This window comes from Dasypus novemcinctus, chromosome 8, assembly GCF_030445035.2.
Source record: "Dasypus novemcinctus isolate mDasNov1 chromosome 8, mDasNov1.1.hap2, whole genome shotgun sequence".
Lineage (NCBI taxonomy): Eukaryota > Metazoa > Chordata > Mammalia > Cingulata > Dasypodidae > Dasypus > Dasypus novemcinctus.
The window spans coordinates 39,547,537-39,574,272 of record NC_080680.1 but is presented as its reverse complement, the minus strand read 5'-3'; the positions used below and the strand labels follow the sequence as shown (position 1 = coordinate 39,574,272).

At 42.2% G+C, this 26,736-nt stretch overlaps 1 protein-coding gene across 2 annotated transcripts in view; it reads left to right on the top strand.

The window, feature by feature from the left end:
* MAMDC2 (MAM domain containing 2) overlaps nucleotides 1-26,736 on the top strand; it is a 185,173-nt gene that overhangs the window by 68,548 nt on the left and 89,889 nt on the right. For both annotated transcript variants that reach the window (XR_011649388.1, XM_058301686.2), the window contains exons 3-6: nucleotides 4,300-4,571; nucleotides 6,049-6,133; nucleotides 9,215-9,352; nucleotides 24,696-24,952. Coding sequence is in view for 1 of the 2 variants with exons in the window: in XM_058301686.2 (XP_058157669.1) it covers nucleotides 4,300-4,571; nucleotides 6,049-6,133; nucleotides 9,215-9,352; nucleotides 24,696-24,952 (752 nt within the window). In the remaining variant the exon portion in view is untranslated. The remainder of the gene's footprint in view (nucleotides 1-4,299; nucleotides 4,572-6,048; nucleotides 6,134-9,214; nucleotides 9,353-24,695; nucleotides 24,953-26,736) is intronic.

The following is a 26,736-nucleotide window of genomic DNA, read 5'->3' as shown; positions in this document are numbered from 1 at the left end:
ACTAGAGTGGCTATAATCAAAATGCCAGATGATAACAAGTGTTGGTCAAGGTGTGGAGAGATTGAAAACTTCATACATTTCTGGTGGGAATGTAAATGGTGCAGTACTTTGGAAAACAGTTTGGCAGTTCCTTAAAAACATACTTAACATGGCGTTACCATATGACCCAATAATTCCACTCCCAACCCAAGAGAAGTGAAACTTATGACCATAAAAAAAAACAAACTTGTACATAAATGATTATAGTAGCATTATTCATAATAGCCAAAAAGTGGAAACAGACCAGATAGCCATCAACTACTGAATGGATAAATAAAATGTGGTATATCCGTACAATGGCATGTTAGTCAGCCATAAAAAGGAATAAAATATCGACATATGCTACAACATGGGTGGACCTTGAAAACATTATGCTGAGTAAAAACAGCCAGACGCAAAGGGCCACATTATGTGTGACTTCATTTATATGAAATATCCAGAATAGGCAACTCCATAGAGAGAGAAAGTAGATTCATGCTTGCCAAGAGGGAAATAAATGAGAAGTGACTGCCAATGGGTACAGGATTTCTTTTTGGACTGGTGAAAATGTTGTGGAATTAGATAGTTGTGACGGTTGCAAAACTTTGTGAATATACTAAAAACAACTGAATTATACACTGAATTTTATGATATGTGAATTATTTCTGAGATTAAGTTCAAGCTGTCAATCTCTTAAGGAAAGACTAAACAAACTATTTCACATACATACACACACATGAAAGAAAAGCCTCATTACCATATTCAGAAGTATAATGATTCTTTTTATAAAGTAAGAAGAAACTAATAGTTCCTAAAAAGTCATTAGTTTGTTCTAGAATTTTAGAAGTGACAGTTCAGGGAAAGGCACAATCCCTGACAGCATTTTCCAGAACTTCTTAAAAATATATCATGTTCTTTCTCAGTTTAGCTATAATAGGGCCACAAAATAAACTCTGACACTGAAGCTACAAGGAGGTATAGCAGTAGGTTCAACTAAAGTGCCAACTCTGATTGGTAGTGGCTCCATGACCACTGTGTTTAGAAGTATTCTGACATTTTATGTAGGCTATATAGGAAAAGTGAAGTGATTAATTAAGAAAATCTGTCTTGAACTTGGCAAAGATAGTAGGGGTAGAAATCACTTGGGACAGGTTATTTGATCTAGTGTTCTGATCAGTAGAAGCAAAATCAGTTGAGTAGATAAATCTTTGAATAGAGCATAATGCAGTTAATAGGCAGATTCAGAAAGTATGACTTAAAATCCTATTTGAATTCTGTAATTTAAATGCAAACTCCAAACTTTTTGAAATACTCAATGTTTATCCAAAATTATCCACTAAATAGCACCAACTTTCATCACCCAGTATAAATCAAGGTATTTTTTTTTTTAAATCAAGGTATTTTAAATAATACCTTTCATAGAGTGTATGCTCTCATAGATTCTTAACACAAGAGCGTTTGCATATGTTTATATTAAAATCTGATAGTATAAGAGATGATGTCAAGAGACACTGTTTTTTCAATCAGTAGCACTCACTGAAAATCAACATAATCACCAGTATATGGATACTATGAGTCTGCTATAACCCACTTTTTATGTTTGAGTTTTAGGTTTGAGTTTTATCTCCATGTAGAACTGACTCCTCCCTTAGTTCTGTTTATGTCAGATAGTATAAATCAGTGGTTCTTAAAGTGTATTCCCCAAACCAGCATCATCATCACCTGGGAACTTGATAGAAATACAAACTATTAGAAATGCATCACCCAGGTCTACTGAATCAGAAACTCTAATGGTGGGTCCAGCAATTTGTGTTTGAACAATGCCTCCAGGTGATCGTGGGTTCAAGTTTGAGAGCCACAGCTATTAGTTGTTCCCTATGTGAGTGGGGAAGGGAGAAAAGGAGTGGAAGAATGAGAGAAGTTAGTATCTGATGTGAACATTGAGACTTTCTTTGTTCCTTTCCTCTTTTATTCCCCATGTCCCAACTCTCTGCTCCTCAGAAAAGATTTAAATTGCTCTGAGGATCTCCCTGAACCCTCAACCCCACTACCAGCCTGCTTGGAGTCCCTTCTTTTGAGGTCGTAGCAGAGTGGGAAAAGGAGGATGGCACTTATACATTCCTTCATGTCACAATAAAACAGCACTTTTGTTTGAAAAATGGTTGGTGTCAAGAACCCCAGCTTATTACTTCAAAGCCCCACCCCACAGCTAGTAAATGCATATGACCCACTTAAAACAACCCCTGGTACATAGTGCGTGCTTGCTGTACATGGAGATGCTGGTGGTGGTGGCGGTTATAGCAAGGGCCAGTTCTCCATAAGGGGTGCCTGGGTTGGCATCTAGAAGCAGTTGCAATTTACACCCAATGTATAGTTCCTATCTTAAGAAGACTTCCGGATAGAAATAGAGCTCAATCTTGAAATTCTTCTGCAGTCAGTCAAAGCTCCCTAAAGACAATGCCCTAATTATAAGGGTGGTCATCGGCTGAGCTGCTGCTGGCCTGTCAGTTCTCACCACAGAGACAAAGATCATGGCCAGGACTGGCCTTTGGAGCAACCATGGGGTGGGAGGTGTGGGGAAGTGTGTGAAGAACGTCAGCAAAGCAAAGAGGCTCTGTAGAGCCTTTCTAGTAAGTGTTTGGTATTGGAGAACTCAAATTGCAGTGGGTACAGTATGAGGCCCACAATGGAAGGCAGCAGGTTAAATGCTGGCCATGAATGTGGGAAATTCTGAGGAAGCACGAGAGAGTCTGCAGACCAGAAGGGCAGTGGGACCCCAGAGACCCACAGACACTTTGATCACTGTCGTAGGAAACTGGATAGGATAGACACAGTTGGGTTTAGAAAGCTCAAGTTAGGGTTCTTGGTTACAGCCCTTTTTCCCCCAAACAAATGTTCTGCATACTGGGTCAGCCATAGAGCAACACTTGTCAATATTAGGAAGATGAGGGCAGAGAGGGGAGGAAGGAAGGGAAATGAAGACGAAGAGGGGTAAAGGAAAGAGGAGAAAGAAGGGGGATGAGAAATTGGGGAAGGGGGAGGAGGAGAAGGAGATGATTGCTAGTCACAGTGTCCACTGTTTTCAAGCCCTATTGTACATGCTTTTTGTATGTGCTCTCATTTAGTTAACAGAACTGAGATTTGGTCATAGAAGAATTTAGGAGAGGGGAATATTAATCCTAATTTAAACAGTAGTTTTCAATGATTTTTTTTTTTTTTTTTTTTTAGGAAATGCACTTTATAAGGGAACAAAACTCAATTAAACATTCCTTAGGGAAATTTACTTACCTTTTAATATACATATGCACATTTAAAATTAGGCAATGAGGTAAGTTTTCATCAAAGCAAAGTAATTCAAAGGTGAACTGGATATAGGAGGCCCAATACAATTGGGTTCCTTCCTTCCTCCCTTCCTCCCTTCCTCCCTTCCTCCCTTCCTCCCTTCCTCCCTTCCTCCCGTCCTCCCGTCCTTCCTTCCCTTTCTTTTTTATTAAATTGTCTTTTTTTTTAAGATACATAAATCACAAAAAATGTTACATTAAAAAATACAAGAGGTTCCCACATACACCACACCCCACTTCACTCGCTCCTCCCACATCAACAACCTCCTTCATCATTGTGGCACATTCATTGCATTTGGTGAATATATTTTGGAACATTTCTGCACCACATGGATTATACTTTACATTGCAGTTTTCACTCTCCCCCAGTACATTCAGTGGCCTTTTTCTACTTAAGTCCCACGATCCAGACTGTGGCAACAAAATCAATTCCGTCCAATATAATGATGCAAATTACATGCATATTTAGTCAGAAGGTATGAGGGGAACTATGGCAGAAGAAGGTTGAATCCTCCAGATTCTGACTCTGCTTAGCCTAGGTTCTCAAATTCATATGCATGTGGGGCCAAGGAGAGATGAATGCAATACATTAACTAGGCCTGGTATAAGATAATAAAAGACAACAGACACCTGGCTACAGATTCAGGGGTAATAGGGAATAGTGAGGATTGTAGCAAAACAGGTCTACATGTCACCCTTTTAAGACTTGAAAAGGCAGCAGTATTCAACTCCAGCCTTTTGTCCTGTAAGAAAGTGTCCTCAATGTTGCCAGACCTAATTTTTACAAGGCAGACATCCAGTGTTAAGGCAATAGGCAGGGGCTGAACAAAATGTACCTGCAGGCTCTCTCAGCCCTTAGATTTACTGGGCCACGGTTGTATATTTTCCTGAGTTACAAACAGAAGCCTCATTCCTTCTCTGTTTTCCTTTCTCTTTCCAGGCCATTACATTTATGTAGATACCTCCTTCGCCAAGCAGGGGGAGAAAGCTGTGCTGCTAAGTTCTGACTTACAAGCTGAGGAATGGAGCTGCCTCCGCTTGGTCTACCAGATAACCACATCTCTGGGATCTCCATCACATCCCAGCCAGCTGAACCTCTATGTGAGATTTGAAGACGAAAGCTTTGATCGCTTGCTTTGGTCAGCTAAGGAACCTTCAGATAGTTGGCTCATAGCCAGCCTGGATTTGCAGAACAGTTCCAAGAAATTTAAGGTAGGTAGAATTTAGAAGGAAGGTACAGGATTGGTAATGTGTGCTTTATGCTTTATTCTAGTCTGAGGTCTTGAGAACTTCTGCCACTGAGGTTACTTATCTCCTGTGTTAGGATGTGATAGGTGCATAACAGACGATTATTAGTAATGTAATTTAATATTTTGTTTATTCCATAAAAGACTCTTTTTGTGGATTTCTTTTCCATGTATTTAAATGGTGATTAAACCAACCATTTCAATGGAAATTGACCTCCTAATGGGCTTCCAGGAACATTTGCATTTCTTATAAATTTCTTTCATCCATGTAATTGGTGTACAATTTGTGTGCATCCATATAATTTGTGTTTGTTATCTTCCCAATGGCTTGCTTGCTCTAAATTTTGAAGAAACGTTAAATATAATAAAAGAAATAATGAAAATGCCTTGAAAAGGGATAGCTATTTAAAGGACATGTTCTGTTTCCTTTTCAAGTATGGAAGTTGATCCCTCAGAAATGTTGGAAAAAGAAAGGGGAGAATGTAATAGAAAGGTGGCAGTGGTTTGGAGTGAGAACAGGAAGATGGGATCTGCATCCACTTGGCTATGGGGTGTGATATTTAGTGAGAATATGTTATCGAGGACACAATGGAGCCTTCATAAAAACTTTCACCATGCCTATTTCCCTTTTCAATTCCCTATCCAAGTCCTCCTTTCCTTGGTAAAGTTTTGAAATACTGCACTATACTATATCCCTTGTCTGCTTGGAGTCCCTCCCACCTCAGCAAGCAGCATGGATTGAAGGAAGGCACGTTGGGGGACTGAGTGTCCCCTGTTTCACAATGTTCCCCAACAGTATATCACCCTAAGTTGACCAGCAGAGTTGCAGAATATCAGGCTGAAATAACATAAGAAAACAACGTTACTCGTAGTAACATGACCAAATATGAACTGTAACAATTGTTGAAGTCAGCCGCATAAATTGTGTCTGTTCTTCATATAAATTTTTCAAATTTTCACCAATATAGAAACTAGAAGTAGATTTATGAACTTCTGCCATCTTGTACAGAGGTTTCCCATGACCATCTCAGATTGTGCTTCCCACCACCTGCTCCAAGGGATTTTTTCTGCTGCGGCTTCTGCCAAAGTTCTTGGGCATTCCTCAGGCACAGTCTCCATCTATGGCCAGTTAGTGCTACCACAAGCACTGGAGAGGGTGGTGGTTGGAATAATTGAACATAGCTTACTCTGACATTCTAATGAATGAACACCTTGCTCACCTCAAAGTTCTGAGTATGTATGTATGTGTTTATGCATAAAAACACGCACACATTCTTTTTATGAAATCCGTAGCAAGATTAGTATCCAATAGCAATTAGCTGAGAGTAACAATCTTGTTTCGCATTGAATTGTTGAACAGCTCCTCAAAACTAGCTGAATACTGCACCAAGGAAACGTGGTGTTTTGAAATCTAACTCCCTTCTTCCCCATGTCTTCTGCAGATTTTAATAGAAGGTGTACTAGGGCAGGGGAACACAGCCAGCATTGCGCTCTTTGAAATCAAGATGACAACCGGCTACTGTATTGGTAAGTGAGTTTCATTTTCATTGCATCAGAACGTGCATCTTTTACTAAAATCTGCTGTTGTGCCAGAGGGAATTGAAGCAGTCCTAGAAACAACGTATTTTATAGTGTACCCTGCATAATGCATACAAGTTTAAATTCCTTGCTAGGTTCGCTTGAATGCAAATGTTGTTTCTCTGTCTTTAGAATAGGAAGGCTCATTAGGGTTGGCCTGGATTGGCTGAATTAATGAAAGAAAAGTGGATGCAGCAATTGTAACCACAGAGTTGCTGCCTTAACTTCAACATGTTCTAGCAAATATAATTTCCAGTTTGCTACAAACTAAGCTTTCTGTGGCATTTGCCAGGAAAACAAGCATCATATAACCTCCTTTCCTCACTTTGCTCCATTTCTCTCTTGGCACATCACTGCCCCTCTCTTTATAATCACAGTGTCACTTGGATTCCACGTCAACAGTGTTGTTTGGGTGCCTCTTCTTTGCCAGCTTCTGAGAGGACATAGAGAGGGGACTTACTCCCTGCCCTGCTGTTGCTCACCATTTATTTGTAAACCATGGAAGCTATTACTAGGGATGATAAATACTGCTAGAGAAGGACAAGCCATGTTCTAGTGATTCAGCGAGGAGAGGAAATCAGAGAGGATTGACTAGAGGAGATACATTTGAGCTGAAGTTTCCAGAAGGAGTAGAATTTAGTAAAATGGAGGTACAGGGTAGAAAGGACAGGGTTCTTAGAGGGCAGACCCCTGTAGGGAGAAAGTGCAGGGCATATTCAGGCAAAGGCAAGTAACTGGTGGGGAATCAGGATTGCTAAGGGAAGACTCTGAACCCAGGCTGTGGAGCTTGAACTTGATGAATTTCAAGGCAGAGAGGCACTAAGTCAGCAGAGGAAGGGCCTGTGGCAGTGTTTTCAGAAGCAGCAGTGTGTTTTCCAGCTGTCCCGTGGAAGATGGGTTAGAGTCGAAAAAACATTAGAAGTAGAAAAGCTGTTAGGAAGCTCTTGTGACCTTACAGAGAAGACATAATGAAGGCCTAAAATAGGGGGTTGGCATGGAATAGACAAAAGGTGGTAGATATGAGAGGTTTTTCAGCACTGAGTACTTGGATGCTGAATGGATGTGGAGGGGAAGAGAAAGGAGGGTCCAAGATGATTGTGAACAAAGAAGAGCCATTGCCTATTTCTGAAGTCTCATTTCTCCGTTTTGACCTTCCAGTGGCATCTTTAATGCAAGTGAAAGAAAATCATTTTAGACAGGGACTATTGTTTGAAGATACAGTGAGTTTAGATCCAGCTTTCTTCCTTTAGCATTCCACTAGACCACAGTCTATGTAGTGGCTGTATGGAGACCAGATACACCTGGTGGAATGCTGGCTCCACCACAAACTGAGCCTCCCAGCCATTCTGTCATTTGTGAAATGGGGATGCCCATTTTAGTTCTATGATTAAAGGAAGATCATAGAAAGCAGTGGATAGGAAGGGGATTGGTACAGTGTTGTGTACCTGTTGATACCTGCTGTTCATTGTCTTCTGATCAGCTGATGGCTTCTGGTTTATTTAAAAAATAAAATGGGTTACCAATTCATTTATTGGGTTAAGCTGTATAATCACACTCTCAACTCTTCTTTCTTTCTGTATTAGTATCTTCCTCACAGGGTCATTTTTAAGATTAAAGAAGTTAATTTATATAAAGTTCTTAGAACAATGTCTGGCACATAGAAACCTCTCAATACATGGCAGTCTTTGCATTGAGAGTTGGGTATTGGTTAGCAGATGCTGCAGAGAAAAATATGAGAACAAATATCTTTTAAAATTTTCAGTATTTGCTAACGTAAAATCACCTTGATGACTTTATTAGTTGGATTCCCAACAGGAAAGTGGAAAGAGGATACACACCATCTGAGTAATTTGAGGAAAGTTCAATAAAGAGACTATAAGGCATGGGCAGGTGAAGAAAATCAACAAAAAATAGTTTTGTAATCTAGGGCCAGTAATAGAAATGAGTCTTGAGCTGTTACTACCTCTAGGTCTGAAGGAGCAAGGAAGAAGGGGTTACCAGAACCTGAATACTGTAGCTATGTGGTGAAGGCTATTTGAAAGGAATGGTGCCCTCAATAGAGGAAACAGCCAAACCATGGCAACCTGGCAAGGAGGAAGCTGGGGAAACAGACATCCCTGATTTCACTCATCCTCCACCTTCCCCCATTGGCAGAATCCAACAGGAAGCCAGAAGTCCAAGGAGCCCATTGATACTTTCCATATGGATTAGCCTCTGGAGGACAGAGTAGGATGGAGAAGGGTAGAATGGGTCAGGAGGGGCCAATGGAATATGATTAGCACCATCATTGCATATTTTTAATTCCATTACTGTGGGGTTCAATGGAGACCATGGCTTGTGAGTTTCTTATTCCCACTAAGGGAGTCTGTTGACTGGGAATAATTTGTCTATGCAAACATGTCAATACCACAAAAAATGGGAGGCCTCTTTATCTTCTCTTCCTCCCTCAGTCCACTCAGATTTTAGCATCTAGGGAACATTCCTTCCAGCTTTGAGCATCTTGTCCACCATCATGAGAGAAGAAAATGGAAGGCTGGACTCCCTGGTGCTAGAAATGTTGGTAGATAAATTTTTGGAACTAAGAGCATAGCACTGAATAGTGCTTTGAAACAGTCCTATGAGGTGGAAACATCATTTCCATTTCATATGTGCAGAAACCGAGGCTCCAAGAAGTAATGCGTCACACTGAAGCCACTTGGCCAGTGAGTGGAAGAGCCGCAATTCAAATGTGCAGAGATGAATTAGAATCTTAATTCCTCAGGATCTTATGCCCATTTATGACTTCAGATTTGTGAAGAGATTACGGTGGATGAATGTCTTATTTGTCCCTCTTCTTTGGCCAGGATTGTCGGGGTGGGGGGTGGAGAGGAGTGGGGTGAGGTGGAGGGGAGTGGGGTGGGGGGGAAGGGTTATCAGGAAAGGAAGAGAGGAAACAATCTCAATATCTAAGAGTAAACTCTGCAGTGATTCTGGGTATATCCAGGTGTGACTGTGTCTTCATGAGGTATGTTTTTATATCTCTTCTGCCAGAATGTGACTTTGAAGAAAATCATCTCTGTGGCTTTGTGAACCGCTGGAATCCCAATGTGAACTGGTTCGTTGGAGGAGGAAATATTCGGAACTCCCACTCTGTTCTCCCTCAAGATCATACCTTCAAGAGTGAACTAGGTGAGCTGGGGACAAATGGAACACTTTTCCCAAGATAATTGTCTCTTCCATCTCCTCCCACCCCTTGTACTCACCCACTGAGGCGGCTGTTAACAGACAAGGAGGAGCAGGGAGGGTAAGTAGAGACCAGAAATCCCTGTGAAAGAGTAGGGACAAACTTCAGAGCAGACCTGAGCTCCGTAAGTAAGGACAAGTCCACCCAGTTAAAGGCTTTTCTTCACCTGAGATGGGGCTTTGCTATTTTCACATTTCCATATTATGCTTTGCTTTCTTATCTGATTGTTGTTCAGTATTTCTTCTTCCTAATGACAAGGCTGGAATAATCCCAGGTTCCTTTTCATTAAAACTAGATCAAATGATAGGAACAAGTTCTGAAGAACTTCCCAAGCCAATACTAATGATTAATTCTGAATGTGGTGCGCCCCAGCGCCCCCTAGTGGTCATGAAGTCTGGTTCTCTGCAGGGAAAATGGGGAGAAAGGGTTTGAGTTATCAGTGAGAAGTAGCGTTTGAGAAGAAAGCCTCCATAGAAGAGAGACAAGGACAAGGGCTTATTCTGGGTTATAATTGCTCTCATTTGTCCTCTTATAGGCCGCCTAAAAGCCCAGGTCTCCCCATAGTTGCAAGACATTCCAAACCCTGACTCCTTCAAGGTCTTTTTGAATAATAAGAAGATTTGGGTGGTTGGCTTTCCATCAAGAACAGGATAATATTTTTGGTTCTATTACAGTTAGTTTTTCTCTTTTGATCCTTTGCCATGTGGATACTAAGGTTATCCACTCATTCCCAATGAATTGCTGTTGATGACAGCGTGTCCCCATGCCCACACTCATGACAACATTTTTTAATGGTTCTTTACTTTTTCCCTCATTCTTTGCAATTTCTTTCCTTCTGAATATTTTTTACCATGTCTCCAACTTTTTTCCAAAAGTGACTATCCTACAGTTTATCTTTGCTCTGAATAGTCTTTATCATGACCTTATTGTTGTCTTTGCTCCTATTTGTCTCCTTTGCATCCAAAGTCTTGGGTTTAATTTCCTATAGGGGTCAGCAGATAATATAAGCAAAGGATGTGAGCTGGGTGAGGACTGTGGCAAACTAGAGGACAAAGGGAGCAGTCACAACTACTCAGCTCCAATTAATGGTTGCCATGCAAGAATGCAATCCAGGGTGCCAGTTTTTAAAAAATTTTCAAGATAGTCTGTAAATCAGTGTTTATATATGAAATTTCCCCAATTTTTTTAAAGCTGGTGAATGTTTTCTGAAAACACTGTGCGCCAAAAAACACATCTGCAGATCAGACCCAGGTGGCCAGATTCTGCTTTGCAACCTTTATTTTATTTCTTTGCTTTCTTTTTCAACATGTCCAGGCTTCTTAGAACAAAATACGTATGGTAAGCATAAATAAAAGGATTAGAGTCTCTTGGGGCTTACTTGTTTAAGACAAACCCCATATTCGATCTAGCATTTTCATTCATTTTTAGATGTAATGGCAAAAATTAAAATAATAAAGAACATACACAAGAAAGGGAAAGAGACTCTCACTACCAATGACGGTAATACAAGGTAGTATGTATCAAATGCCATAGGGGTGCCCCCGTCCCCTCCTGTCCAAAAAGGTAATAGGTATTCAGAAACAAAAGAGATCACTTATTGTTTGGAGGTCCCAGAAAACTTGATAAAAGAAAGGAATTGCCTGTGAAGGACAGGTATGATTTTGACAGAGGCAAGAGAAGGCAGGAGCAATACCCAGTGGTGATGATTACAAGATGTAGATGGGGGAAAATATGGCCGAGAAAGCAGTGTAGGGGCAGATTCCAAACAGCCTGGAATGCCAGAAATGATCATTTAACTTTATTCTATTGACAATGGAAGTCATTGGAGGCCTTTGAACAGGGGATAGCTACTACAGCAGCAATGTATTTAAGTGGATTGATGTGGTGATGATCTCAACAGAAAGAGGACAGAGGATGAAACAACAGAAGAAAAGAATGCCCTAGAAACTATTTCTGGAATCACTTACATAGGGAACTGAGTTGGGAAAAAGACAAAACATTATTACTTTCTTCTTCTAGAAGTAAGGTTTAGCTCTTTTGGAAATGACAAAAGATGGGGTCTCCATATACTTATCACATATTTCAGCCCTGAAGGCACAAAGCCCTTCTCTGCTCATGGACATTTTAAGAACCACACTACCAATGAGTATCATGTGTAGAATGAATGACAGTCTTGGCAGATTAATCCATAAATCTGCATAAGTATTTCAAAGGACAACTCAAAGCAACAAAATGTCTGTATCTCTTGAGTCCTTTGTTTAGGTGAATAAAACGACTACCAATGCCTTGGGGTTTCAAGAAAGAAAGAGCAGATGACTCGAATTTATAGAAGTCAGCTAATTTTGAGATTGTTTTTCTGGCATATCTTAAGAATCTAGTGCAAGGAGTGGAGAGGCACTTAAAAGTCTGATGCATTAAAATTGCATCAATCCCTGGTGTCAAATAGAGGTAGAAGCTTAAGTATGGGGAGGTATTAGAGAACTTTTCACAAATCACTTAAAAGCAGTTCCAGATCATAGGTAACAAATGTCATGATCTACTGATAACACATTCAGTGCATATCAATTTTCTTCCACAATGATGGTAAATCCAGCTGTCTGGGAAGAACACACATTTCTTAGATAAAGCAGCAGACCCATGGACCAACATCAAATGGTCCATTTGAATGTAAGCTGAGTGTAATCCATCCTTTAAAGAGCTCTTCACCCCTCGTCCTTCCTCACTCTCATTTGTGACCATATAGCATTGTGGCCATACCTATATCAATGATGGACAGGGAAAGAGGACCAGGCTAGGACTCAGAATGCTTGTGCTCCAGGTCCAGTTGTCAGAGTGCTGGATTACTTTGGGCAATACCTTACCTTCTCTGAGTCTCCATTTGTCTGTTTGCAAAATGAGGGATTGAATTCAGTGGTCTCTAAGATGCCTTTGAACTCTAATAGTTTATTCTTCTTTCCTTGACCATGCTGTATACCCAAGTCTCCAAATTCATCACTTCTTGAGACCTATTTCAAAAACATTGTGTATCCCTCCTGAGTACTTACAAGCACATTGCATTTGACATTAGAAAAAAAAAGAGAAGGGCTAAAGGGACTAAGAAGTGAGTAAAGAAGTACCTGGGTTTTCTTTCTCTCTTTTTTTTTTTTTTTTTTTTTTTTTTTTATAAAGGGTATTTATTTGGGGTAGGAGCTTACAGATACCAGGACATAAAGCATAAGTTACTTCCCTCACCAAAGTCTATTTGGAGCAATATGGCTGCCAACGTCTGTGAGGGTTCAAGCTTCCTGGGTTCCTAGTTCCTGGGCTTGCTTTCCTCTGGGTTCAAGGTTCCTTCCTTCCTGGGGCTGGCTTCTCTTTCCTCTGGGTGCTGACTTCCTGGGTCTTCAGCATCAAACTCTAACATCAGAAAATCCCTGTATCAAAAGCTCCTAGTTTTTCTAATATCTTGAAGACAAGGGTAGAGACAGGCCCAGTGCGAAGTCACCCCTGGGCGACACTAAGATTGGCAGCAAGTGCCATCACCCCTGCCACAGGAACTTGCTTCTCTTCTCCTCTCCCGTCCCTTCTCCCCATCCCTTCTCTTCTCCATTCTCCTCTTCTTTCTCTTCTTCCTTATCTATTCTAAAACACCATCCAATGGAAGGCAGCTTTGCTCACAAGTGCAGCTTAGGCCTGGATGTCAATACCAAGAGCTACAGAAGTAGCTGACCCTAGGACTGGAGGAAAGAAATCGCAGGAACCCTTCCACCACCTTTTGAGCCATGCACTGGATTATATTTTCAATCCAGTCAGAACTTGAACATTGGAATATGAAACTTCTTCATTGGCTGCTCATACACTGATTACTCATTCATGCATTCAACAAACACACAATAAATCCTTTACATGCCAGTGATTCTTGCATACCTGAGTTAAATGAAACAGTTGCTGACCTCAGAGATCACAGGAGCCAAATTTGCTAAAGTACCAGTTTTAGAATACCAGTTTTGAATATAATAATATTTATTTGGAGGAATATAGGGAATCTGTGTTCATATACACTAGAGAAAACATGTTTATTTGGCCACAGAGAAACCTGAATTAAAGATAGCTACGAGGAGATTTCTTCACTTCAGGATTTATCAGAGCCTTTAATGTAGTTCTGTATTACTATATATTATGACATTCCTCAAACTATCTGAGTACCAAATGCTATGTAAATGAATAGTGACATTCACAATGGTGTATGATAGCAATATGAAATAAATGATATGGGACCACAGAAAAGTGAGATATACCTTGGTTTGGGGGGTTCAGGGAAGACTCTCTAGAGCAGTGATTCTTAACCTTTTTTGTTCCATGGGCCTTGTATTAGTCAGCCAAAGGGGTGCTGATGCAAAATACCAGAAATTGGTTGGTTTTTATAAAGGGTATTTATTTGGGGTAGGAGTTTACAGATACCAGGCCATAAAGCATAAGTTACTTCCCTCACCAAAGTCTATGTTCACGTGTTGGAGCAAGATGGCTGCCAATGACTGCGAGGGTTCAGGCTTCCTGTGTTCCTCCCTTCCAGGGTCTTGCTTCTCTCTGGGTTCAAGGTTCCTTTCTTCCCAGGGCTTGCTTCTTCCTGGGTCAGCGTTCCTCTCTTCCTGGGTCTGGCTTCTCTTTCCTCTGTGAGCTTACTTCCCGGGGCTCCAGCTTAAGGCTTCAGCAGCAAACTTCCACATCAAAACTCCAACATCAAAAACCCTCAACTCTGTCCTTTGCCATGCCTTTCGTGTGTAAGTCCCTAGCCACCAAAGGGTCGGGACTCAACACCCTAATGATGTGGCCCAATCAAAGCCCCAATCATAACTCAAGCATGCCAGGTACAGACCAGATTACAAATATAATCCAATGTCTATTTTTGGAATTCATAACCATATCAAACTGTTACAGGAGCTTTTGCCAGTCAGGTGAAAAACACAGACCCCTTACTAAGTCCACACTATGCTGTGTGTTATTTAATAACTATATCACACCTGCACCAACACGTCCCCACAAGAATAATGGTTTTTTTTAATTTCAATTTAAGCTCACAGACCCCTTGTTAAGAACCCCTACTCTAGAAGAAGTAGTATCAGAACTGGGACTTTAACAGAGAGTGGAATTTGGCCAGATGGATAAGAGACGATAACTGCACCTTGGGCAAAGGTACAGAGGTGTAATGTTTGGAGAGGAACTGGGAATGCAGGATGTCTGATGATGGTGGAGCAGCACCCAGATCTAGGTTATGTTCCTGATTATGAGTAGCAGAGAACCTAGATGCCTGCATTCCACTGAGTTTTTCCAACTCTTCTATTTCACTCCAATTTCTCTTCAACCTTTAGGACTACTATTTTACCCCTTCCTCTCTTTCCTACCCAGTGCACGCACACACACATTCATTCACACTCATCATGTCTGGACTCCTATTTAGGACTTTTCCTTATATAGGACACCATGAAAAAAGATGACTCCTAAGATTCTAAAATATTTTACTGGAAAAGCTCTGTACCTATAGAATGCTAAGTTTTGACCATGTTTACTACTGAAAAAAAAAAAAAAGAGAGAGAAGTTGCTTTTCTTATTAGGTTGCCTTCCACTGGATATATTGATTTTTCATGCATTCTATCAATTTGGGTGACAAAGTAAAGATTAAATGGTTCGGATGTCTGCCTGTAGCAGCAGAGTTTGCTCTTTATAAACTCATCTCATGTTCATTCATATGCTGAGGCAGCTTAGAACTTTGCTTTCAGGTATACCCTGGAGAAAAACAAGGGGAGGGAAGTTGTGTGCCTGCTGAGGACTTCAGAACTCTCAAGAGAGCTCAGGAACTCTCAGCAGGAAGGCTTTGGCCTTTGTCTTATAGAAAAGGCAATAGTGAGTGCAATATTGGAAAAAAATATGACGTGGATGTGATTTTTTTCCTTCATTTGGTTGTGTATTTTTAAAAAGTTTTCCTCAAACAGTGAGTCACATTTTTTAAATTAGTACTATATCCCTAAATTCTTTCCTAATGATGGAAATGTAAAGAATTGTGGTAGGACATCTTAGGAATACTGGAGGGGATGTGATTTTATCTTGTCTCTCTTACACAATTCAGATTCATCATGTATGGGTTATATTTTCTGTTAATATTTTATGAAGCGAAACAAAATCAGGAGGTAACCTACTAACAGATCATTCTGTTTTCTACCTGCCGTAAAAAAAAAAAAAAAGAAAGAAAAGAATTGCTGGGAAAATAATGAGGCCAATCCATTTCTTTGTTGAGATTTTAAAAATCAAACCTTATGATACCACGCAGAAGGAGCTGCACAAGGTTTCAAAGCCTAAAATAAATTCAGAATTATGTTATTCCCTCAAATATCATGAATTGGGTGCATCTTCTTTCTGTAACTAGGGAAGTCTTCTCATGTTAGTTTGGATTGAACTCAAGAGTCACCTTAATATCACCTATTCATTCACTCCATGCGTTGATCCATTTGGCTCATTGCATAAGCCCTCAGTAGGGTACAAGCTGGAAACAGCTTTATTATTTTTCTTACCATTGCCTTTAAACAATCTCTGCTGGAGCTCCTTTCCCTGCCCTTGGATGATGTACTTCAACTTTCCAGTCATTTTCAGATATGTACAAACAACCTCATTATCAGGATTTAAGTTCAGGGGAGTCAAAACTCTCCAATGTCTGACCCAATTCAGTCTGTTCCAAGACCAGACCACAGAGCAGCAGTAGGAAAAAGGGTTTGTGCTTTGTTTCTTCATACTTCTCCTCTTACTCTTCCTCTCCTCTTCCTCCATGCATTATGCTGCCTCTGGCTCCTTTTAGGTTGGGGGAAGCATGGTGGAGGATGGCATAGAAAGGAAAGGGAAGGACATAAAAAGTTTTACACAACAGCTGCTGTTTAATCTGAACAGTCTTCATACTGCAGATGGAAAGATGCTGACCGTTTCTCACATGGGCAGTGGAGAATCCCACTTTGCTATTGCCACACAGAGATAATGCTTTCTCTGCTTGACTGAGCACAAATCCCCCACCAACCCCTCTCTGTTGGAGTTATCATCTGGCCTAGCAATCCTCTTGAGAAGTGTCCTTCTTTAACCCAGCTACCTTCTTTAACCCAGCTACCTTCTAAGTTGTCACTAAGCCTATGGAAAAACTCAATATCTCTGTTCCATCAAACTCTGGAAATGCAGATTACTGCAACAAAGCAACAAATTCCTTTTTCATACAACTCTGCACCCACAGTTACCTTCAGCCAACTTCTTGCTTTTAGATGTTGAAAGTCAAGCGGCCATCTCTGTACCCCTAACTCCAGTTATCCCTGATCAAATTCTCCCCAAAACTCTCACCACCCTCCTTTCAAGGCCCAAGGCAATCCCAGAGTCCAGGAGTTTCTTTAAACAAAGGTGGGGATAAGGTTAGATCGCAGTTTCCCTCATCCACACTCTCCACAAGGGGTTCCCTTAAGAGCCCTCCTTAGACTCAAGGAGAGAAAGGAGAAGCATCCCCTCCCCTTCTCTTGGGTGAGCAAAAGGAAACACATGGCAGGTCAGCTCTGTGACAACTCTCATCAAAGAAATACCTCCAATCTCTCTGATTCATCTCTAGCCTTCTCTAGTATATATGCTGGAGGTGAGAGTTTGGCTAAAACTGGTAGAGCTGGCTTAGGGTCACCATTTAACATAGTGTACATTGATGGTCTAGCAGCACTCTTCAGAAAATAGAGATACTTCTCACCATTGTTCTTTTTAAAAAATTATTTATTCTTTTAAAGAAACTTTAGATTACATAAATGTTACATAAAAAATATAGGGAATTCCCATATGCCCCACTCCTTCCTCCTCCCACACTTTCCCACATTAACAACATCCTTCATTGGTGTGGTACATTTGTTATAATTGATGAACACATATTAAAGTATTGCCACTAACCATGGATTACAGTTTACATTATAGTTTATACTCTGTCCCCCACAATTTTTAAAGTTATGACAAAATATATAATGGCCTGTATCTGTCATTGCAATGTCATGCAGGAAAATTCCAATGTCTGGAAAACGCCCCCCTATTACACCAATTTTTCCCTCTCCCTCCCCTCAGAACCTCCAGTGGCCACTGCCTCCACATCGATAATAAAATTCTTCCATTGCTACAATAACAATAAGTCAAACCTAAAGAAAATATGGCTAATGTAAGTGATACCTTAACAGTAATAACATTGACCGTTAAGGGGCTAAACTCTCCAATCAAGAGACACAGACTGGCAGAATGGATAAGGAAATATGATCCATCTATATGCTGTCTACAAGAAACTCACTTTAGACCCAGGGATGCAAGGAGGTTGAAAGTGAATGGTTGGAAAACAATTTTACATGCAAACAATAACCAAAAAAGGGTGGGAATAGCTATACTAATATTGGACAAAATAGACTTTAAATGCAAAACTATTGTAAGAGATAAAGAAGGACACTATAAATTAATAAAAGGGATAATCTATCAAGAAGAAAGAATAATCAAAAACATTTATGCACCTAATCAGGGTGCCTCAAACTCTAGGAGGCAAATTTGGAAAACCTAAGAGGAGAAAGAGATGCCTCCACAATTACAGTGAAATCACCATTGTTCCTGGTGCTGGGGTCTCAGCAGAGACTAGAAGTCCCGCTTAATGTTCATTTACATTCATGTCATTCTTGAAAACTGTGTAAAAGGATGAGAACCTGATGCTATTATAGTAAAAGCCACCCAAACTCCTAGAACTTAAGATTCATAAAGGTAACTGCCAGGATTGTGGACTAGGAAATCAGGCTGGATAACTTGCTGGCATGAGTGCTGTCTCCTCACCATGGCAGCAGATGCTTGACTGTTTCCATCCGGCATATGTTTCTTCATACTGAGCTTTCCACCTCACCAGGGTGATGGCTTACCCAGACAACCAGGGTCATTGATGCAGACAACACAACTGGGGTACAAGTATGGGTAATGGGACCAAATCACAGCTGAGTCAGAGGATGCCTTTGGCCTTGTGACCAAACCAAGGGCAATCTTTGGGGAATGCTGGTTAGCCAGACTGTTTGACAATAAAAGTTGCAGAGTTGCCCTCAAAGTTCTTTTCCTACTCCAAGGGAAAATGGCTGACTGCCAGGGCCCACTGATTCCAAATAAGAACTCTAGCTAATGAAGAGGGCTGCTGTAGGGGAGGAGGGAAAGTTCTCTTCAGGGGCAAGTGGGTGTGCGCTGTCACCACAGGCATTACCTTGGAAGGGGACTGAGCTTGGGCCAGCACCACCCATGCATTTTGATCTTTCAACTAAATTTGAATTTTTGTTTCCTAGAAGTTTCCAGAATTAGGGAATAATATGTTGGATTCCAGTCTGAGAATGGCAAAAAAAAGCACAGACTTTGGGGGACTGGCAATACACTTCTCAGTTTTTATTCTTATGGGGAACCCATTGCCCATTTCATAGACTTTTTCATTTTACAGTTAAATGTTTAATATTTTAAAATCTTTGTGGTCTGCAAGATCCCCAGAGCTTTATTTTAATATAGGATCCTGTCCACCTAACGTCCATCAATACCTAGTTTCATCATACTCATATTTGAAAGATCTGACAAAAATTGCTTCTCCTAGAGTTTCAGGAACCTCTAGAACCTTAAGCCAGATAGGAGGTTGACCTCTTTGTATGGGGCCAGGGGAATTCTCAGAATACCAAACACTAGACATAATTTCCCCAAAACTTCAGATTACCCTCTTGTTCCCCTTAAAAACATGCACGAAATGTTACCTGCTCCCACCTGGCCACTGGCTCCTCTGTCCCAGAACAGCTTGTGCCCAGTGATATGTTCAGCCTGAGCTGATTGTCATCCCACCAGCCTGGCCACCTGGGGCAGACACCTGGATGGTGATTTCTGAATCATTCCCACCCCTTCATCTGAAACTTAGGATGTGCTAGAAACATAGCATGACTCACATGTCAATAAGTAGTGCACAGCGTTGGCAGTAAGTGAGTGGCTTAGAGGAAAGATGGGCAACAGAATGTGGTCTCCTCTAGAGGTTCCACATGAGGCTGAGTGTCAGCTTCCTGGTTGTACTCCCAGCAGCCTCTCTGACTCACTTTAGGCAGGTCACATTGTGCTTGCTGCATGTTTTATTGGATCAGAAATGTGCCTGTAGCTCATTTGGACTTATGCCTTATGTATGAGTTATTAAACGAGACATTTAAACTGCAAATTTGGAGATTAAAATATTGTCTACCCAGATAGTGAGTAATTGTTCTTCAAGGAAGACTATCAGATATCTGTCAGCAGTAAGGAAAATGAATTCATAGTGGGGCAAGACGTGAGAAATATCTCTGCGTTCAGTACAGTTATTGTGCAGCCAGGAAGTAGAGTGAATATATCTAGAATCTTTGGAAATGCTCCTCCATTTCAACAAAATGATTTCCTTCTTCATGGCTGTATATCAGTTTGGGTCCTCCAAGAAGCAGAAACTAAACTGGGATAAGGTGGGAAAGAGGCCTTCTGGGGGGACGGCTGTGAAGGATAAAGGAGGAGAAAGCTGGAATAGATGGGGGCAGGACTAATTTACCCATTAGGAACAGTAGCCCAGTGTTTAGGAGCCACAGCACTTTTCGTGATCCACAAAAATGTTTTATTTTCATATACTTTAAAATCAGAAGATGAATATACAATAATGAATCCAGCCTGAACTATATTCATCTTTATTTTATTTTATTTTTTTAAAGATTTATTTATTTATTTAATTCCCCCCCCTCCCCCGGTTGTCTGTTCTCTGTGTCTATTTGCTGCATCTTGTTTCTTTGTCCGCTTCTGTTGTCGTCAGTGGCACGGGAAGTGTGGGCGGCGCCATTCCTGGGCAGGCTGCACTTTCTTTCACGCTGGGTAGCTCTCCTTATGGGGCGCACTCCTTGGGCGTGGGGCTCCCCTATGCGGGGGACACCTCTGTGTGGCAGGGCACTCCTTGTGTGCATCAGTACTGCGCATGGGCCAGCTCCGCACGGGTCAAGGAGGCCTGGGGTTTGAACTGCGGACCTCCCATGTGGTAGACTGACGCCCTAACCACTGGGCCAAGTCCGTTTCCCTATATTCATCTTTATACCAATGCAATCATAAAATAAATTTTTTAATATATTTCTATGGAAGAAGGGGCTCATGATGGCCAAAGGGCCTAGAACCCACAAAAGTCATAACATGGCCCTGGATAGGACAAGCCTTCAGCACAGGATGCGGGTCTGACACCTGTAGAAAGGGAGGCCAGGCTGATGGGCAGTTGTCCAGGAGTACACAGCAGGAAGAACAGTCCGTCATGGTGCAGCGTGGCATGGCCTTGGTACCAACGAATGCTGTCTTGAAGCCCAAGGTGAGGCAGCTAGCGCTGTCAGGGAACTATGGTCCCTGCTGCAGGTTGGAGGAGATCTGAGCAATGCGCCTTCAAGGTCCCCACAATCGAGCATGGAAAGCAAGAAACAAGGTACTACAGCTCTCCCCAACCCAACGCCCCCCTGGAATATCTGGATTCTGTTTCCAGGGTGAGAAGTAGCTCAAAGGGCATCAAAGACGTCATCTCGGCCTTTGATATGCACGTGAGTCCTCAGCAAGTGTCACAGGCTAGTTCTCCACTGCTAGAGCCCTCCAGGTGAGGCTGGCAGCCCACTGGCAGTGCTAGAGGCGTCCAGGTTTGGGACAGGGAGGAAGGGCATTCCTCCTGTATCAGAGCTTCCGTGATTCTGTCCAGCCTAACATTCTGAGTCTGCCTTTAAAATCCCTCCCCAGAGATGACAAAGGGAGCCCATCAGCCATATCCAGCCTGCAAATATGTATTATCTGGTGTGCACGAGTTTAAAACATTATAGGGGGGAGGCATCAGTTAAAAATTTGATTGATTTGACATAAAAGTCTGGATTTCGCGATCCAGTGGGAAATACCAGCAGCACTGGGCTGGGTGTCGGGCACCAGCTGAGGGTAAGGCTGCCCACTGTGAAAGGGAAGAAAGGCAGCCCAGGGCAGCGGCTCCTCTCGCCAGCTGACGGCTGCTGCAGGGGGATGTGGACCAGGTCTATCAGCGTTTCTGAGTTTTCAAGAGAAGGTTAGTTTCTGTTTCTCATTGTGGTGAAGTAAGATTTTAATTGCTGTCAAGGAATTCACCCCAGTCCCTGTCACTCTCTCCCCACCCTCTCTCTTTTTTTTTAAAGATTTATATTTTATTTTATTTCTCTCCCCTTTCCCCCGCCCCCCTCCCGTTGTCTGTTCTCTGTGTCCATTTGCTGTGTGTTCTTCTGTGTCCACTCGTATTCTTGTCAGCAGTGCCAGGAATCTGTGTCTCTTTTTTTTTTAAGATTTATTTTTTATTTATTTCTCTCCCCTTCCCCCCTCCCCCCCCTGCCGAGTTGTCTGCTCTCTGTGTCCATTCGCTGTGTGCTCTTCTGTGACCACTTCCATCCTTATCAGCGGCACCGGGAATCGGTGTTTCTTTTTGTTTAGTCATCTTGTGTGTCAGCTCTCTGTGTGTGTGGCGCCATTCCTGGGCAGGCTGCACTTCTTTTCACGCTGGGCTTCTCTCCTTACAGGGCGCACTCCTTGCACATGGGGTCCCCTACGTGGGGGACACCCCTGCGTGGCACAGCACTCCTTGCGCGCATCAGCACTGCACATGGGCCAGCTGCACACGGGTCAAGGAGGCCCTGGGTTTGAACCTTGGACCTCCCATGTGGTAGGCGGGTGCTCTATCAGTTGAGCCAAATCCGCTTCCCCCCCACCCTCTCTTTTCACCTGGCCCAATCACGTCGCTCATAGCCTTGCCCTGGCTGGCTCCTTGAGCACCTGAGTTCATGGTCTCTGTTAATTCACAGCCAGTGACTTGGTGAGGTGCTACGAGGCATGATATTTAAACAAGGGAGATTACTCCGGGAGCCAAGCAACTGGCTGGAGGAGAAAGTGAGCTTTGGTCTGCCCATCTTTGCCCTCAGCCAAGGAGAGGCGAGGGTCTTTCTGAGACAGTGTTTATGCTTTGAATAACCTTTTGTTGAGGACCCATCGAGTACCTGGGATTGTGCTAGGCACAAAGTGCATATCCAGCAGACAAACAAATGCATGCTTCCTAATGTCTCTACTACTGTTTTGCCAAGGGAAAAAAAAATTTAAATGAATTATTATTAATTCTAATAAAAACAAAGATCTTGAGTTCTAATTGTTCTGAGTTTATAAATAGAAAATGCATCCTAGTGAAGCTACATTATATAGCACTCCTCTGCCACTGAAGCTTAAATAAATTGATACAAAATTGCTAGTAATTGTAGCTACCATTTATAGAAAACAGACAGTAGGAGCAGCATGCTACTTAGAATCATTAATGGCATGACTTCATTTTGTTATCCATATAGTTATATTGGGCAATTACAGCATGCCAGGCACACACACACTAAGCAATTTACAATCATAATTTCATTTAATATTCTTGTCAACCCTATGAGGGAAGAATTTGATTCTCATTCTAAGATCAGGAAATTGAGGCTCCAAGAAATTCAGGAACTTACTCAAGGTCACTGGGCCACTAAGAGGTGGTACAGGATTCAAAAACCCTGGCTCTCCCATCCTGCCCAAGTTTTCTCTACTTCACCGAGACCATCTCGTGGAGGTCAGCCTCTGGGCCCAGAGCCCATCGAGGCATGCCAAAAGAAGGGTCAAAAGTTCTTCCAAAATCCTGGCCCTATCTGCAGTGTTGATTGGCCAATGTGTTCTTTTAACGAGGTACAAGTTGTCATCTAGTTTGAACTCAAAATTGTCTTGGTTTTACTCAAAAAATGCATGAGCGGGAAGCGGACTTGGCCCAATGGATAGGGTGTCCGCCTACCATATGGGAGGTCTGTGGTTCAAACCCCAGGCCTCCTTGACCCGTGTGGAGCTGGCCCATGCGCAGTGCTGATGAGCGCAAGGAGTGCCCTGCCATGCTGGGGTGTCCCCCCCCCATAGGGGAGCCCCACGTGCAAAGAGTGCGCCCTGTAAGGAGAGCTGCCCAGTGTGAAAGAAAGTGCAGCCTGCCCAGGAATGGCACCGCACACACAGAGAGCTGACACAACAAGATAACTCAACAAAAAGAAACAACAGATTCCCGGTGCCACTGATAAGGATGGAAGCAGTCACAGAAAAACACACAGTGAATGGACACAGAGAGCAGACAACGGGGGCGGGGGGGATAAATAAAAAATTAATCTTTAAAAAAAAATACATGATGACATGTATAAGTTATAGAGGTGCAGTAGGGTCCCTCCCTTTCCTTTTAAGAACAGATGGTATGCTGCTAGAAGTATTGTAACTCAAAGAAGACTCATTCTACGCTCATGAGCTGCTGCTTTCCCCAGTTGTGTTCAGTTTGTGAAAATTTATCAAGGCCTTTACATACCACACATCTACCTCTGACTGTATATTTTGATTCAGTCAAATGTTAGAAGAAGGGGAGCAGGGTAGTGGATGTGGCTCAAGCAGTTGGGTGCCCACATGGGAGGTCCTAGGTTTGGTTCCTGGTGTCTCCTAAAGGAGAGCAGATGCAACAAGCTGGCGCAAAAAGCAGATGTAATGAGCAGGCACAATGAGCATGGAGCAGATGTGGCTCAAGTAACCGGGTACCTGCATCCCACATGGGAGGTCCCAGGTCCGGTTCCCCATGCTCCTAAAGCAGATGAGCAGACACAATAAGCAAACACAAAGAGCAAACACAGCAAGCAGACAACAAGTAGAAACAATGAACAGATAGACAAGGGAGACATCTTGAGGGGAGAACAAAAAACAAAAACAAAAATTATAAAAATTTAAAAAAAGAATAAGGGGAGCGAATGTAACTCAAGTGGTTGAGCACCTGCATCCCATGTATGAGATCCCAGATTCAATCCCCGGTATCTCCTAAAAACAAACAAATGAAAATAACAACTCTCACTGGGGAGTGGATGTAGCTCAGTGTCTGAGTGCCTGCTTCCCATGTACAAGGTCCTGGATTCAATCCCCAGCACCTCCCTTAAAAAAAATAAATAAAAAGAAGAAGAAAATAAAGAATGGTTCTTATCCCATCTTTAGCATTGTACAATGAAACCACATACACTCATCTCCTAGCTGTGACATTTATCAATCCATGTCCAAACTTGTTACAACTATAACCCATCCACTCCTGCCCCACCACTCCCACTACATCATTTTGCAGTAAATCCCCAAATCATACCAGTCCCTCTGAAAACAGCCCAGCCTTTCTTATGCTGTATTTTGTCTGTTTGCTATTTTCAGGCCACTACATGTATGTGGACTCAGTTTATGTCAAGCACTTCCAGGAGGTGGCCCAGCTCATCTCGCCAATGACCACGGCCCCCATGTCTGGCTGCCTGTCGTTTTATTACCAAGTCCAGCAGGGCAATGACAACATCTTTTCCCTCTATACGCGTGACCTGACCGGTCTTTACGAGGAGATCTGGAAAATGGGCAGTCCAGGGAACGCTGCCTGGAACCTCGCCGAGGTGGAGTTCAGTGCGCCTTACCCCATGGAGGTAGGTGGGCCAGGCATGCCCAGGTATTCCTGGCAGCCTTGCAGAGGAGCCTGCCACCTGCATGGACATACGCAAGCATCATATTCTTTCTTTTCTGCTGTGACTCACTCTTAATCTATCGTCCCCCTTCCTCCCCCTCCCCCCATTCTCTCTCTTCCTCTGTCTTCCCATTTCCCTTCCTCTTTTACTAGTAAGAGGGCATTTTTTATAATAACAAATATGGAAAAGTCAGTCAGCCAACATTTCTTGGACACATTCTCCCTCTGAAATTTGCACTTTGTTCAAGGAGAGTTCAAAAGAGGAGACCAGTGCCTTCCAACTGAAATTCATTTTTGAACTCTCAGTCCAGTGACAGCAGTTATGAAGGTTTCCCTCATTTGAAGGGATTATTTTCTAGAAAAAGAAAGGTATTTCCTTTTTTTCTCCTATAAAGTACTTTTCAAAAATCAGAAATAAACCTACTGCTGGTGCCTTAATTTGAATCAAGACTTGGTGCCTTCATTTTAAACCTTTGTAATTATGCCGGTAATGTGTACAATGCAGAAAATTAGAAAATCAGGGAACCAAAACAAACTAAAACCCTCTAACCTGAGAACTGTTAATATTTTGGTATTTACCCTTGCAAAGATTTGTCTAAGCACATATATTAACCCTACCTGGATCCACATATGCATCCCAATACTTGCAACAATCCAACAAAGTAGATAAAATTATCCCCACGTTACAAATGAGAAAGGAGAAAATAGAGAGAAGTTTGACTTTTTTTTTCTGAGTCACACAGCTGGCGAGTGCATGAGACTTACAGAAGTTCCTGGGCAAAAATTGGACTTAAAGCTGCAGGAGGAGAGTCCTCTGTGTAAGGACCCCAGCACTTTGACTCAGTGGGTGTAACATGATTGTTGTGGTTTTGAAGTTATATGCAGACTCAGTGACAACAGTTTCTTAAAATCCCTCCCTCATCACTGTATCACTGTGCACTTTGCAGCATCTTCCCCATTTCCCCTTAAAGTGCAAAAGAGGCAGACTTTTACTCCAGAGGCGTTCTAGCGGTGCCATCTGCTCTCCTGATGTGGAGCTGCAGAGAATGCTGGGGCTGGGTTTTGGTTCCCAATGTGTCCTGTTTCCCGAAGGCGTGCCGACCCCGCCCCTTCCCCTTCGTGTTGAGCCCCAAAGCCCCAGAGGGAGCCAAATGCCTTTTGCAGAATGTGTGTTATTTCCTATCCGTAAGTCTGAGCAGGCCTCACTTAGCTCTTGCAACCCAGTGGAAATTTTTCTGAGTTTGGTTTACAAGGAGGCAAAGAAACACACAAGCTGCTTCAGAAAAGTTTCCTTCTGTTCAAGTCAAATGAGTCACACGCACACTGAGCGTTTTCGTTGCAAACTCCTTTCATCTGCCATAAACTTATGGGGCAACACTGTATGAGTGAGTATTTGTAGAAATTTTTTTTTAGATCAATACTTGCAAAGTTACAATTCTGGACACTAATGAACCTCAATACAAGTCCTTTCGATTTATACTCGTGCAATTTTGTAGTCTGAATGCATTCCCTGGGATTATTTGCTCTTGCTAATTGCCAGGAAAAGAATCTTGTTCTCCAGAAATCAGTGAATTTAGTGTCACCATATTCTCAAATGAATTTTAAAAAGGAAAAAAAACCGAGACTCTTTCTGGAGGAAAAGAGGACACATTGCCACATGGACAATGACTGGCATAGTCTGAGCAGGGACATCATCCTTACTCCACCTACTCTTACTTATCTGCTAGTCTGTCTCTTGCTTTGCTT